At 42.6% G+C, this 16548-nt stretch overlaps 1 protein-coding gene across 2 annotated transcripts in view; it reads right to left on the minus strand.

Annotated features, from left to right (window-relative positions):
* The window catches only part of bsnb (bassoon (presynaptic cytomatrix protein) b), a 104411-nt gene that overhangs the window by 4146 nt on the left and 83717 nt on the right, over positions 1-16548 (minus strand). The window contains exons 4-11 of one of the 2 annotated variants that reach the window (XM_065240823.2): positions 14422-14856; positions 7723-13929; positions 3864-5910; positions 2659-3497; positions 2432-2543; positions 1955-2080; positions 1592-1647; positions 1316-1416 (exon numbers count right to left, since the gene is read on the minus strand). In XM_065240823.2, coding sequence (XP_065096895.1) covers positions 1607-1647; positions 1955-2080; positions 2432-2543; positions 2659-3497; positions 3864-5910; positions 7723-13929; positions 14422-14856 — 9807 coding nt within the window. In that variant the 3' untranslated portion in view covers positions 1316-1416; positions 1592-1606. The remainder of the gene's footprint in view (positions 1-1315; positions 1417-1591; positions 1648-1954; positions 2081-2431; positions 2544-2658; positions 3498-3863; positions 5911-7722; positions 13930-14421; positions 14857-16548) is intronic. The other variant, XM_065240824.2, reaches the window with a different exon arrangement.

Here is a 16548-nt window from a genome sequence, read left to right on the forward strand (position 1 = left end):
ACATTGGGCAACCTGATAATTAATACACACTTCACTTTTGACTCACGTGAAGTTTATCGACCCGCACCGTTTATTTTCCCCCTATAGTAAGTTACCAAATACAAACTGGTAACTCTCTCGATAAATGCACAATCAACATCAGTCATTTTGCAAACAGACAACAGCATAGCACTTGCCCCTCCCACAAGAAGCGGAGATTGCTACTGACGCGCGTCAAATGCTTGCTTTTTCCGCGCGTCTTCTCCGCTTTACACGCGCAAATGCATCCAAATTGTTCAAGCGGCAAACCACGTGCGGTAGACGCGATTTTGACGCCCGAAACGCGGTTGGTGTAAACTCAGCATTACGACCTTTTCAGACCATTTTTTCTGACCTTTTACCATGATTTGTGTTTTTTTTTCAAAGTAATATACTGTATACACTGCAATAAAACATTTCATGCTACAGAATCAGATGTTGCACTGAATGGGGAATATTTCTTTAAAGTATATGGGTTATACACTTCTACCTTAAACAACACTAGATGGCACGAGAGGCTGAATTTATCACACCAGCAAAATGCATACCATCTGATTCAATCATACACAAATAACAGAACATATGGACATAAACCCAAAGAATCTGGCATCGCCACAATAAATGTGGCGTAAATGTAATAGCTATTGAAGAACGGCACATATATTGAGAAAAAGTGGTAGATAGTAATGCAGAGCATGCATTTAGCAAGACAAGTGTACATACACTCCACGCAATGCAGCATAAATGCAGCCACTATCATTTCAAAGAATTAACTCGAATGTCTGAGGGGTGTATATGACAGACATTGATGTACAGTATAAAGGATTTTGATCGGGCAGTAAGCTGAGAGATAAATCGGTTTAGAATTGGTTTTAGGAGACCCTAAACCTGTTTTATCCCAGATCTTTTCTTTTGATCTACACATGCACCACACCCACTGAAAGCCAATGTATAGCTAAGTGGTAGAGCATTGCTTTAACTGTGCAAAAGGTCATAGGTTTGAACCCAATGAACCCAAATAGTGACAAAAAATATATATCCCTTGTAATGCACTATTAGTCGCTTTGGCTAAAATGCATATATGTAATAAGAAATTTGAGAGATGCTAAATATAGGACTGATTTTACATTTGGTTTATCTATCACACCGAAAACAGAAGATGGGATTGAGTGCTTAGTGGCATATAATATTTGAATGCATTGAGCTCTGCACTGCAAAAAATGATTTTCAAGAAAAAAAAATCTTAGTATTTTTGTCTTGTTTTCAGTAGAGTACAATGAACAGCAAGAATACTCACCAGTGTCCACAGGTGTACCCCGCTGTCAGCTGAAGATGTTGAATGGCAGATACAAATTCATAGTTTTTTTCAGCTCTAAAAATTCAAGTCACCACCAAAGCCTGAAACAAAATTAGATGTAACAGGATATTACTGGTGTAACACATGTCTACTTTATTCTCAATAATATATCAAAAGCTATGCTTTACCAGCCATACCAGCAACAACTTACTACCAGTTTGCATTTAACCACTCTGAAAAAGCATGTAAAATTTGTGACAGGTTAACAAACCTCACCTTACTATTAACACATCACCAAAGTGAAGTAAACTTCTTCCCGAGAGCAGATACAGCTGTGTGAAAGATACATATGTGAAATTTATTAGAAACATAAAAACAAGCAGCAATATCGTTACATATAAAGAAAACCTAGATGTAGTAGTAAACTCATAATTTGATCAATTACACCCCTTCACCATTTCGCATTAACCCCTGGATACTCCCTGGGGCTATCCTTCAAATTGTTGTTGTGGACGAAAACCATCTGCTAAATGGCAACTAATTACTATCCTCAGCCAAGACATGTCACATATTCTCCGTAACATCTGTCTCTATTTCTGTTGCCAAAATCTTGATTGCTAATATTTCACAGTTTCATACCATCTCCCAATTTTCCTGCTTGTTCTGCGGCTCCACCCTGCAGGATCTTTGTGAGAACATTCTCCCCTTCTGCAGCTTGCTGTGCAGCGCTGCCTATCCCCCCTGGTCGGGGTGCTGCCTTTGACCCTGGAGAAAGAAAGACCTCAGTGATTGTCTGATGTGCTACAACAAAGCTTACAGTACGTACCTGACTACTCAGCTGGGGCTCTAAAAGATTCAACTTATGAGTTTGATTATGAGACTATGGGATAAGGTTGAGAAAAAGGACAACTGACTGCATTAAATAATAGTACATTCTTCCAACAGAAGTTTTAAGACCTTAAAAGGCTCAATTTGTATTCCTTTTTTGACAAAAGACCAGGAATGAAGTACGAAGTGCACTTGCATAGAGTTACAAATCTGTTTCCAACATCTCTGTAACACAAAATCATACTGAAAAGAAGGAGGTCTTGAATAAGTCATTTAAGTACTACTTACCAATGCCTGTGACTGGAGTCTGGGGTACTTTTGCAGTCTGCGGTATAGCTTTTGAACCAATAGCGACTGCAGGAGTTGGCGCAGCAGCAGGCGCAGCTGTGTCTGGCTTTGCCTGTGCAGACATTGTAAACAATTGCTTTTGTACCACATGTAAAACACAACACAGTAAAATACCATAAAGAACAACTTAAAATCCGTTGCCACTACAACAATGAATGAAAACTCACCATAGCAGGAGCTGGCTGGGCAGTGGTTGGTGCTCCTGGCTGTTGTTGTCTTGCCTGTGCTGGAGCCTGACCTGGTTTAGGTTGCTGCTGAGTTGTACCTGTTCCTGTGCCAGCAACTGTGGTGGTGGGCTGTGTTGTTCCCATTTGGGCGGCTGGCTGTTGCCCAGGCTGCTGTGGTGACTGCTGCTGCGTACGGGTCGTTTGTCCCAATTGTTGCGGTCCTTGCTGTGCTGTCTCAGGTGGCTGCTTGGTAGATGCTTGCTGACCTGTTGAAGATCGTTGCTGTCCTTGCTGTGGTGGTGGTTGCTGTTCTCCATGCTGCTGCCTGGAACTTGTGGAGGGCTCCTGCCTCCTGGATGAACTCGGTTGCCTCTGTCCCCGCTGTCCAGTTGAGCCATGTTGGTGGCCGGATGGATCACGAGAGTAGTCTCCTGAGTCTCGGTGGTTGACAGATCGTGGATCGGTGGATCTTTTCTGTGAAGTTGACGAGCTGGTTCGGGTTTCTGTGCGAGCAGAAGGATCTTTTGGATGGGATCGTGTAGATCGCGTTGACCTGGGATCATCTGAGGAATGCCGGGAAGAGGAGTGTCTTCCTGAGCTGCTAACATGGTGACGGTGTTCGCGAGATGAGGTTGAAGAAGGATGTCGCTGATGGCCGTATTCGTCTTGAGGCCACAGGTCTTCTTCAGGGGGCTCGTCGTAATCATGGTAGGTGTGCTTAACATTGCTTCTCCTGCTAGAGGATGAATGACTTCCGCTCCCGTGGTGTCTAGAGCGATCTGACCGAGGTTCACGTGGTTTTTCAAACCAATCTGTTTCCTCCTGACCCAGATGATAGGCTTTTGGGAAATTAAGCAAAAGGTCAATATGTTATGCTGTGCAAAAGGGCAGAATATGAATATAACGAAGCCATGCAGGGGATGAAGCACAATGCCCAAATCCCAATAACAGAAAAACTCAAAGCAAAAAAAAAAAACAGCCATCGTTGCTGATACTCAAAGACAGTGGAGACACTTGAATCACATTAACAGAAAACAGGACACATTGTGCAGTTCATGCAAAAAAGGCATAAATGGTTGCATGCAATGAGGACATCATTCACACACAGTAGTCTTTTCTTCTGCCTTCAAGGCAAGATCATTGGCATGCATGATTTGATTGTTATACGTATTTTAACAGTCAGTTTGTAATTTAGCACCAGTTACCTTCACTATCTGAAACAGCACAGTGCATGTCATCTGCAAGGTAAGGGTCTTCTGGCTTATATACATGACTCTTAGGCATATCCCTTATATGGTGGTCCTGTACATCTGGTAAGGAATGGCTGGAGCCATACTGATTTCGTACATCATGAGGATCTGGCACAGAGCCACGACCAACACCCATTGGCTTTCCAACGGGACTGAGAGGGCTCTCTTCTTCTGAGTTCTGCGTACGCATAGAAGGACGTCCACTACGACTATGGATGCCCCTCTGTGATCGTTCCATGGCGTCCCTCTCATAAGACTTACTTCGATAGCCACTTGAATCTCTAGAAGAAATCTTATCCATTCCATAACCTGTGGATCTCGATCGCCCAGAGCCATAAAGACGATCATCTTCCTCCATTGCCTCTCTTGATCCATAGTACTTTTGTTGGTCATAGCTCTTCTTCATACCAGTCCTGGACACCACAGTGCAGCTACCGCCTGTTGATGTTGTCATGGTGTAAGAGGCTAGATCAGACTCTACATCTCGTGCTTCTTCAATCGGAGAGAACTTGGAGATCTTCTGCTCCATGCCTTGCTTCCTATGCTTGCTACGTTTGGAGGAAACAGCGGGTGCCAAATTTTTGGATGAGTGCTTCTGGTTACCCATTCCACCACTGCTGCGGGAAGAGTGCTTATAGTCATCGTAATAGTAAGCAGATCCACCACTTACAGTTGTAACTGGATGTCCATGGCTGTCTACTGCATTCTGATAGGCATTTGTATTTCTTCCATATAAATTGTCAGACCCATCTCCATAGGTTGGTCCACGTTGTCCATTCTCACTCCCATAACCTACCCGTGACATATCGGAGGACCCCATATTCTCCTTTGTCAGTTCACTGATATCATCAATCATGACATAATTTCTGGGGATATTCTGTTCTAGGTTTGTGGCATAGACACCATCTGTTACATATCCTGATGATGGACTGGGGATATGCTCTGTCAAAGTCTGGTCAGAGGAGCGATACTGACCATAAGAATTGTTCAGTGGTGAGGAATAGGCACCGCTGAATCCAGTCTCTTGAGCTGATGTCGCTATTGGAACTGAAGGATTATTTATAACTTCATAGTTTGTGGGCAGCTTCTGTTCAAGATCAGCAAGTGAGGTATGTTGTGGTCTTTGATGGACAGAAAGCATGTCAGCTTGGGGTGGGTAAGGCAGGGTCTGGGTAGGATAAGGTAGAGTCTGCCTTGGTAAAGATCCAGTAGGTGGCTGAAAGCCCTGATGACCAGGCTGCTGCAAACCAAGATCAGGCTCATAAGGAGGCTGACTGTAGCCATGAGTCTGATATGGTCCCTGGGTCTGGTAAGGTGAGGGTTGGGGAGGATGAGGCTGGAAAGTTCCAGGCTGGAGCTGTGAGGAGGTTTGGTACTGTGGTGGCTGAAACCCAATTTGCTGATATGGTGCAGTGGGTGGTTGTGTTGGTGTGGGCTGGGGCTGTGGATATTGATATGGAACATATGAGGAAGTTGGGGGATACTGAGACGCATTCAAATCAGCAGTAAACTGGTTAAGAGGTGTTGTACTTGGGCGTGACAACAGTCCATTTTCTTCATAGGCTCCTGCCGCTACCCCCACAATACGCAAATTATTCAGCTCACTATCTGACATGTAGTCACGTGCATCCCCTATGCATCGTATATATGCCAACTCTCGCCTCTCTCTCTCTTTAGATCTGGTCTCCTTGCGTTGGGTGATGCCTAGTTCCAAGCATCGTAGTTTAGCATCAATCTCCTTCTCCTCTTCCTCTAACTCAGCCTGTTGTTTACGTAATTTAGATGACTCTTGCTCTACAGCTTTCAGTTCACTTAGCAAGCCTGCTTTTATGGCACCGTGAGAGGAACGTGGCAAAACCCTCTGGGACACTCCAGGGGAGGTGTACATATGTGGTATTGCCGGAGTCACAATTGGTAGAGGCGCCTCATCTGGAGGCGGACTGGGAAGCGTTCTCTTCACCTTTCTCATCATGGCGTTCTGCTGCTGCTGCAGGGCTGATATCTAGACAACAGAAATGTTTGAGATTCATTATTATCACAGTATAAATACAGCCAAAATCAGCTTTGAGACTGCAACTTTATGAAAATGTGCATTTATTGCATACCGATACATCATATTTCACAACTAAAGTCATGCTCCCTTAAAGGGATAGTTTACCCAAAAATGAAAATCCTGGCATCATTTACTTACCCTCATGTTGTTCTAAGCCTGTATAAGTTTCTTTATTCTGTTGAACACAAAAGAAGATATTTTGATAAATGATGGTAAGCACACAGTTCGTACCCATTGACTTATAGTATTTGTTTTTCTATTATGGAAGTCAATGGGTACAGTCAACTGTGTGCTTACCATCATTTATCAAAATATCTTCTTTTGTGTTCAACAGAATAAAGAAACTTATACAGGCTTAGAACAACATGAGGGTGAGTAAATTCTGACATAATTTTAAATTTTGGGTGAACTATGCCTTTAATGTATATGTGGACAATAAAAAGGAATAGTGCTATTCTGAATATCTACAGAGTGTTATTATTATTTATCTTTGTAGTTTTTTTTTATTTTTATAAATCTCATACATCATTGTATACATTTTGGAGTATATAATTCAGGTTTGATGTTTGGACTTTCAAGTTATTATAACATGCAAAATTTCATATAAACTAAACATATTGTAGCTTTTTCAGTCTAACAATTATAAACATATACCCATGAGTCTACCCTCTGTAAATAACTAAACATAAGTTAAGTTAACAGCAAAAATCAGTTTATTCCTGTTTTATTGTAAAGATAGGTGGTACCCAATATTTTACTGTAAACACATGGATGCATTTGATATAAATATATTACATGAAATATATAGCAAATATTAATAAAAAAATTCTGCATACCTAAAGCTGAGATTCCATAAAGAAATTCAGTTGACAAATACGCAAAGGATGAAGTGATAAAAATAGGCTCCTTTTAGCTTTTGTGCAGTTCTCGGAATACATTTGATTGTTTTTTGACAAGCCTGAGCATTTCTTTAGACAGGAACCAAAATGAGAATAAGATTTGGACCTCTCTGTCCAGCTGCTGACAAGCCAGAAGACTGCATGGCTGATCCAGTATGCCTACACTTTGTACCACCCTCTAGCACTTCTTGCCAGATATAGCAGTTTTCCTCTATGTGTGCGTTTGTGTACAAACTTCTGTTCACTATGCACAAATTTGCCCCCAGAAATGGGCCAAAACAGAAAAAAAATCCCTAATTAAAAACACTGTAAAATTACATTTCAGATTCAAATTAGACCGATCTAGCTTTAAAAAATTTAAGACCAACGTTGAAGATAAAAATGAGACGGGTAACTTCTAAGATAAGTCTAAGTAGTTTATGCACCTAACACTTGGAGTATCAGGCTAGAAAGTTCTTGTTAAAAGAATGCGACCAATTATTTAAACAATTTTCATAAAAAAAAGTAATCTTGCATTAATACATTGAGCGATTTAAGATCCAGACGTCCAGACATAGTGTAAAAAACATAAGTGACATCATGAAATGTCAAGGCAATTACCACATTTTTACTGTCAAATTGTTTACATATTGAATTGCTTCTCTCCAAAATCGATTGAGGTATTTGATAAATGTTCATATTTCTAGCTGACAACAACTGTAAATGCCAACATTTTTACTTGTAGTTAAAGTATTTATTGAAGTATGTGACTGTATTTACTTTTCATAATGTTTATTCCCTTTATGCTGCCTGCTCGCACACACACAGCTTAAGTACACGACACAATTTTTTACATAGATTTACTAATTAAATTTTTTCATACCTGGCTTCCTGGAATGGCTTGATTTTGGTATAAGGAGAACTTGGTCTTGGCTTGGTCCTCTGATGTTGGGCTGAGAGGCTTAGGATCAGACATGGACCTCTGAACATTCTTTATAGGCCTTGGAATAGTCTGATGCCTCTGAGGTGACTCTGCAGTAAAAGCTTTTTGCTGTGGTGTAACATGTGCCTTATTAAGTTTCTCACTGGAAGCAAAGGTTGTCTCTATCATACGATGGGGGGACAGTGGAGATACTGGGGAGTATAGCACTTGTGGAGATTTTGGTGGCTGACGTGAAGGAGATTCATGTTGTTGCTGAGCTTGCTGCTGGTATCCAATATCTAATGGGTCTGGCTTTCTCCTTTCAAATTTGGTTTGAGTGGCACCAACTAATTGCAAACTAGTGGAATAGGGGCTAACAGTAGTGGGAACACTTAGCTGAGGAGCAACCACTCCATGTGACTGGGCCTCTGGATCAGTTTGACAGGCCAAACTCTCTCCTTTATGGGTCCTTTCTGGGGCAGATATGTAGTGAAGGAGTTCAACCTTTGATGTTTCAGCCATGGTAATGTGTATGGCTGGAGATATTCTGCATAAGTGGTCTGACTCAGTCTGACATGATGAGTCATTGGTGGTCTGAATGGCGATGCTAGATGTAACTTTAGATGCATCACTCTTAGGCTCTGAACTTGACTCAGAGTGTTTGGAGTATCTTGAACGCCTGCGTCGTATAGGCTGATTTTCCCACTCACCCTGGTCCTCTTCATCTGTCTGAACGCTGCTGTCAGCTATTCGTCGAGTTCTACGGCGACGAGACATGAGTTTGTCTTCTGTGTCCTCATCATCAGTTTGGACACAGCTATCTGTAATTCTCTTGACTGACTCCTCCTCTGAACCATTCCTCAAACGGGGCATTGAGTTTTGTTTCTTCATAACCCGGCCATCATGATCTTCACTACTCTTAAGAGACATTTCTGAGGCAGAGCTAGGCAAAGGCCTAGAGGACATCACTGCCTGGACCATCTGGCCATCAGCACAAGGTAAGATTTGCACACTCTGACCTTCTTGTGGAATAATTCTACCATTTTGATCATAGATAATTGAGATGGTTTGAGGTGAAGCTCCACCAACCATTACACCCTGAATGGCACCTTGAGCTGTTGTAACTGCTGCAGAAGCAGCTGCTGAGGCAGCTGCAGCCTCAGCCGCTGCAGCCACCGCCGCTGCTTCAATAGCGGCTGTTTTCTGCCTCTTCTGCTCTTCAAGCTGCTGCTGGAGCTGCTGTTGCAGGGACTGAATTTGGTTTAGCTGCATCCTCTGTTGGGCTAGCTGCTCTCGTTGCATTACCAGCTGTGTTTCCCTTTCAGCCTGTTGCTGCTGAAGAACCTGCTGTTTGATGGTCTGTAGTTCTTGTATCTCCCGCTGCATAAGGAGGTGTTCTTTTTCTCTGTGCCTCTGGAGCTCTACACGGTCCCTCTCTAACTCCTCTTGTAGACGCAGCTGACGTAGTTTCTCCAACTCAACACGTTCTCTCTCTAGTTGCAAGAGTTGCTCCTGTTGCTGTCGCAAACGTTCTTCTTCTTTTTCTTTCTCAATACTAGCAGAAGTGGTTATTGTGGTACTAGCAGCTGTATCTGGAAAGACTCTGGTAATTGCCTGGGTCTGTTTTTGTGGCACTGTTTGAGGCTGTGTCTGAGACTGGCACTGTGCTTGAGACTTTTCCTGACCTTTGACTAATGACTGTGGTTGGGACTGTATTTGCGTTTGAAGATGTGTTGTAGTACCTTCTACTGAAATATGAGCTGGAGGACCCTGTTCATTTATGACTGAATTAACTGCCACTACACTGGTCTGAATTGGTTGTATACCTTGCATACCCAAATTTGACACAGGTTGACCAGTTTTGGGTGATGCAGATGTTGCAGGCTTTCCCAGGTAAACTGGAGCATCCTGCTCTGAGGTACTATTAGGTGTTACATTTACTGGGGACGTTTCTGAAGCTGTTGCTGAAAAATGGTTTGGTAGAGGATATCTGTAATGTGCTTGGGCAGTAAGAGGCATTCTTGGGGTAACTTGAGGCAACCTGGTGAGGGTAGCCAGGGGAACAGCAGTTACACTTCCTGAAGGTCCATATACTCCTCTTAATACTGGATTGAGAACAGGGGTGGGCTGAGTTGTAATTGGAAGAGTGGATGCTATTGGGGTGTTGATAGTAGAATATATCATGCCATCAGCTGTTCTTACTGCAGGGGGATATAAAGACCTTAGGCTAGCTTGTCTAGCATTGATTAAATTTGTAAGTGTTTGACCATGCACTGTGGGTCTGCCATCAGGACCATATAACAGGTTGGCTCTAATAGATGCTAGGCTTTGCTGAAGGTTAAGTCTAGGACCACCTCTACCTGCAGCATATTGGAGAAGCTCCGGATTACTAGTATAATGACTACCAAACTGCTCCATGGAGTTAAGAGCAGCACACATTCTACTAATCTCTCTGGCTGTAGTGGCACTGTACTGTGCAAGATTGGATTCTTGAAAACCAAGATCACGAGAAGGATAACCATACTCTGCATTAATGTTGGACATTGAACCATATCTTCGCAAAGGTAATGGTGGAGCTGAATCAACTCCTTGATGGCGTAGATCTGTGTAAGATCCATATTGGGTACCCATTCCCAGGTACCCTGCTTCATATGCTTGCTTCATGGTGCTTAAGTCTACTGCTAAGTCCCCAGGTTCAGTCTTCTGATAATATTGGAGACCTGAACCTGTTAGATTGTTATCTGACATTGATGGTGGAAGTCGTCCTTGAGGAGGCAAGGTAAAAGATCCATCTGCAGCCCCTTGTATATTTGCTGCTTGGTAGCCATCTTTTCCAGACTGTGGTTGTTGCCCAGGGGCTTGCGATGGCTCTGTTGATAAATTAACTTCTGCAGGCTTATTTCGCTGAGCAAATGAACCTGAGCAACTACCAGCAAATGGCAAATTATAGACAACATCACAGCAAGCCAACTGGTTCTCCGGTTTAATCTGTCCTGTGAGATCCAGAACCTCTTGTGGTGGTTGAGGCTCCTCTCGTTTAACAAGCTGAGTCACAGTACCCCCCTGAGTGTTTTTCTCATCAAACTGTACCATCATTATCTGGGGCTTCCCTGTGGAGAGGTTAATTACAGAAGGCTTGTTCTTTAATTCCAAAGCCGCCCCACCATATATATCATGACCAAGTGTGGGGGTGGAAGATGTAGAACATGATGAGGGTACTGGAGGAAGCGGAGATATCTTTGAAATAGAACTGACCACTGTTTGTGTGCCTCCACATGTGATCTGGCTTACCACTAAGTCCTTCTTTAACAACATTGGTTGGACTTGATTAGCTAAGTTGTAACGAGCAAAAGAAGCATTTTGTTGGTGCTGCTGGAGCTGTTGCTCGAGGAGCTCTTGCTGTTGCTGAAGCTTTTGTTGTTGCTTTTGGAGTTGTTGCTGTTGGAGTCCCAGATTTTCCAGACATGCATCAATTTTTGGAATAGATGGGTCTGCGATCAGTGGCCTGTTTTGGGTGAGACAAACTGCAGATCCAACTCCCTGACCAAAGTCAACTCTATTTTGCAATGGATCTCCATAAACAACTGGTTGCTTTGGTTGTGACATAAACATTGATGCTGCCACAGTCACACTAACTGTTGTAGGTGTGGTTGTTGTCACCTGAGGTTGTGCCTGGGCATTTAGATTCATGATAAGAGGCTGTACAGCAGTATGCCGACCTGGAGGTGTTTCTCCATCAAATGAGTACCTTCGTGAATCAGACGCCAGAGACGTTAGGTCCATACCCTTGTCTGTCATAATAATTGGGGCAGGCTTCATTGGTGCTCTAAGGTCTATTATATTACTACCAGGGGCAATTGTGCCTTGCTCCACAACTCTTGAGGTGCCTGGGACTGTGGAAATTCTACACAAGGATATGTTTCCTACAGGAAGAGAACCAACAGAGGTGGCAGCGCTAACTCGCTCTGATATCTGCGCCCTCTGTAAGCTATGCTGAGGTGATGGGTAGGCTGGATACCTCTGTGGAGATGTGGGTGATGTTGTTTCATTCTGATATATTGTCTGTTGGCCCTCCTTTGTTGGTGAGGATATAGGTGAGGTGGAAGAATTCACAGTTACTGGTTTGGTGGGCTGACTGTGGGTTCCTGATCCTAATGTGATAACCATAACTGGGGAATCTTGAGAGGACTGCTGTCTTGCAAGGCGTGGTGCCCCAGCTCTGTGATGGATCTGAGAGGTTTGAGTGGGTGCCACTGTAGAAGTAGGACAAGGTACAGGGGAACGAGTAGGACTTTGTGATGGGGAAGCAGAAGGAGATGTGGTTGGACTTGAGCCTGTCAAATATGAGAACATCTTTGTTGTTAAGCTGGATGCCCCAGGATCAGGCACTTGACCCTGTACTGTCCCCTGAACAGCAGGTTTTCCTTGAGACTGTGTAGGACCAGGCGGCCTAACATGAGATTGAGGGGTACCAGTTGTATGTCCTACTTTAGAGGTTTGGGTGCTCATTCTACTTTGTTGTGTATGACTCTGCACAGCATGCATCCTTTGTGCCCCTCTATCTACAGAATCACTTCCAGAGAACACGACTGGAGCTGAGACCTGGGTTGGACTTGTACCTGGACTCAAAGATGCTGTTCCAGAATCTAAATGGTGTTTGCTATCTTTGACTCTTTCCTGCTGCCCTTGTCTTCCTGGTGTTCGTTGTTGCTGCTTTTGCATCAGTTCTGCCTTTCGCATCATTTCCTCATAAACCTCTTCAGCACTTTTTAATGATTTGTCTGCTGCAGATGATGAGACAGCAGAGGTTTTCTCGGTTGGTGAGTACAAAGACATAAATGTAGGTAGATTGTATTCACTTCCAGATTTGTACAACTTTGAACCCATTTCAAATCCTTCTGCCTCTGAATCCATGGAGGGAGAGTATTCTGAGCAGGATGATCTATGAAGTTCCTCCATCTCAGCAGCTTGTCTGAGCTCCTCTGTTGGGGATGCATCTTCAATAGGTGATAGGTTACTGGGAGGTGTCTTTGACCTCTCTCTGCGTCTCTGTGCCCTCAGTTCCTCCTTGTCCCTTTTAGTTTTTCTGGCTGTACTGCGAATCCTTTGTTGCTCTAAGTCTCTCATCTTCTCCTGCTCTCTGAGGAGTTCCTCCTCTTCTCGCAGTTCATCTTCTTCTGATGAGTCCTCAATTGTGGGCAACAGTGGGCCATGGGATCGATGCCTTGCTTTCCTTTGCTGCTTTGCCTCCTCAAGCCTTTGTCGTCTGCTAGGGCTGCTATCACTATCATCTTCCATTGATGACACAGATGTGGGAGAAGTGCCAGAGGTATAGCTTGGTGTGGTTGCAGGGAGCGTTGATGAGTATTCTCCCCTTGACCTTTCTTCAGGTGATCCAGTAAGGCTTTCCATCTCAAGCTCAGGTTCCCTGAGGTCATGATCTGTGCTGAGTTCCATTTCACGATTGTAACAATTTGTGTTATTTAGTTCTATAGTTTTAAATCTTCTTAGGCCGCCTTGTGAGGCCATCATGTCATCTGCTTCACTTGACTTGTATGAGGTGTCAGTGCCTTTTGTGTCTTCCTCAAAACTGCTAGATTGCTGTGTAAGGCGACGTCTCTCTTTTCCTAGATCTCCACTGTGCTTATGGCTCCTTTTTGTCTTTGTGTGGCCCTCAACATCTGCCATATCGTCCTCATCTGCACTCATCTCCAGAATTTGTCTCCTCATGAACTCCTCATCTGTTTGGTCTTTCTGCGACTTCTTCTGTCTGGTTGGTAATGGAGAAAGACCACTTTCACTGCTGTCTTCCACATAGTCATGTCGTAATTTACAGCTAAGATCATCTGATGCTTCTTCATCAGATTCAAACTCTTGATCTTGTGATATAGTCAGAGATCGAGGTCTCTGCTGTTCTGTGGTGTCACTTCCATCACGATGTATTCCTTGGTCAGTGGCTGTACGTGACTCTAACAGAGGACGCATTGAACTTTCCAGTTTTGTTAATTCTGATGGACTTGGAGGGCTGCGTTGGTCGGAGAACCCCCTCTCATTAAGTTTCACGGAGTCCTCTTGGATCAAGCCAGTAATCTCACTCTGGGAGCTGGATATTCCATCCGAGGAGTAGCCTGTATCACTCAAGCTCTGTGTGCTCGACTTGTTGGAATCCTGTAAAAAGAGAGAGTATACTGGGTTAGATCATGTGATAAGCAGCAGTTTTAGTTATACTACAGATATAAAAAACTAACATTTAAAAATGAATCAAGTTATACAAATGCCTACGCATATTATTCACACATTTTAGTACACAATATGTTATAAATAATCACATTATATGAAAACAACATGCATTTATAAACAATAATACACTTTAAAATGTCTATTTTTCCATGGTGTATGCCACATTAAATGGATACATGGAACTGTCTGTGACATCAATTTTCAAAATCAATGATTTACAAATGATGTTGATTCAGCACTCTTCCCTTTTGACCATAAAAGTTATGTTAGCATCTGAGATTACGTAAACTGTAGATTGGCGGGGACGACGGGTGACATCAGGTTAATCATTTGAAATATAACATTCCCATCACAGAATGTTAAAGTGATTTGTTATGAAAGACAAAGACAGTGGTGATGGGGACACGGCGGGTCACTCACGTCATCTTGTTTAGATTTCTGCATGCCATTACTTTTCTTCTCATCTTTTTTATCCAGTGTTCCCTTTTTAGACGATGCTCTGACGTCTCCCTCCTTTTCTGTTTTGGACATAGCTTGTTTCTTGTTAATGCCATGATCTTGTTTTTGTGTCTCGGCTTTAGTTGCAGGAAATTGTTGTGAGGGGCCTTTGGACTGTGGCGCCCCCTGTTTGACCGGAGAGAAAGGACCACTTACTTGGGTGCCAGGGGGCTTTTGCTGCTGAGGGCCGGTGGGTCTCAGAGAAGCTTGCTGATTGGGTACTCTGTGTTGCTGCTGATTGGCCGGGCCTGATAGTCGAGGGGATCCAACTGCTGGTGGCACAGGAGGCGGCATATCCCCTAAGCTCCCTGACATTGCCCTCTGAGTCTGGCATGTGAGACACAGCCATTCTTTCTTCTGAAAATAAAGGAAAAGATTGCATGTGTATCATGAAACAATGCACTGTGATCAATCACACAAAGGGATAAAGTTGTAGACAAGGTGAATGGTCAATAGCCAGATAACATGTGATTTATCGCATCACTCGCCCTCAGTGACATTTTATCTTCTTCTCTGCCTTTGTTACACTACTATTGTAATTCATAAGGGATTTGGTCAAGCCAAGCAAGCAAGCATAATTGGGTTTTGGCCAACACTGTGACCTTTCTCAAAAGCCTTACTGACTTCTGAAAGCCCATGTGTTTAACACAGACAATTATGGAGATATTGTAAGTCAGACAAAAAAAGCAAGTTAAAAATGAGGGATGATTCAGCTTAGAGAAAGAGACGTGTCGGTGTAAACATATAGTGAAAGTATGAACTTTGAAATATCAGACATTTCTGTGAGAACTGATTTTAAAACTCCCTCAAGCGATGTGCGCAATTTTAAATAACATTAACGGGAAAAATAATGAGATCTCATACAAGAGTTGAACTTGATGGCATTGTTAGAATAACCATGATGGAAAACATTTGCATTTTTATAGTTAACCTTACATTAGCAGTCAGGCAATACATATTTCTATAATATCACTGAGAACAATAAGCATATAGTTGGTAATAACACACCAGAATATAATGAAATGTTATTCTTCTTACAAGAAACGAGAAAAGGGTTAGTTAAGGACTCCCACATCATTCATATACCTAGTCATCAGTAATAATTGTTAATGTAAACACTAGAGGGAAATGTAACACTATTATCAAAACATGTCTACCTTGCAATACCATGGATTTCATTTTATTATATCATTTTACTGGCTAGAGATAAAAGCCCATTGTAGAAGTGAACCACCAGCTGTGCTTTAAACAAAATTCAGATGAAATGTACGTGCACAGTTTTGCTTGATTGCTTGAGCGGGTGATGCTAAATTCAGAGGAGAGGAAAAGAAAGGTTTTGCCATGCGAGACTGATGGCGGGTTTTTTATTCGACGTTCCCCCAGAGCTCCACACTGAGCTAAATATAAACAGGTGCGGCGTTCACTCAATGCTTGTGGAAAGCTTACAAAACGCTCTGCCATCTGTGCCTTTCTGCTTTTTATATGCTGTGTTCAAGCGAGATGGACGTTGCGTGTCAGTGTTGTCGTTTCCAAGGTGTTTTAGCATAGGGAACATAACGTGTGAGAGAAAGACTGGCATAGACTGGCTGTGAATGTTAGCGAATATGCGCCTGACACGTTAAGCTCAACTTTAAATAAATAAACTAAAAAACAAAATCACACCTTCATAGGCGGTATATAATTTAGATTAAAGCAATATATTTACATATGCTTATAGAATATCAAATTTAACTATAATAGTGTAAATCTTATTAATATTGCTGGTCGTCAAACAACATTACAACTCACCACCAATCAATGATTGATGTCAATTTCAAAGAAACAGGAAGTCAGGGTAGGAGATATTATGTGCCCCCTTTCCGTTTTAAAATAGTCAGTATTGTTTTGTTTATCTCACAGGCTGGAATGTGAAAGAAGCTGGTATTTCATGCATTCTAACTTATTAACACAGTTATAAAGTTGTTTCTTCATGCTAAACGTAGGCAAAGTGTCAAAAAAGCAGTTGGGTGTGTTACAGAGTATTTCTGTGCCGAATGCACTTCGCCAGGT

The sequence above is a fragment of the Paramisgurnus dabryanus genome, chromosome 14 (genome assembly GCF_030506205.2).
Source record: "Paramisgurnus dabryanus chromosome 14, PD_genome_1.1, whole genome shotgun sequence".
In the NCBI taxonomy this organism is placed as follows: Eukaryota; Metazoa; Chordata; class Actinopteri; order Cypriniformes; family Cobitidae; genus Paramisgurnus; species Paramisgurnus dabryanus.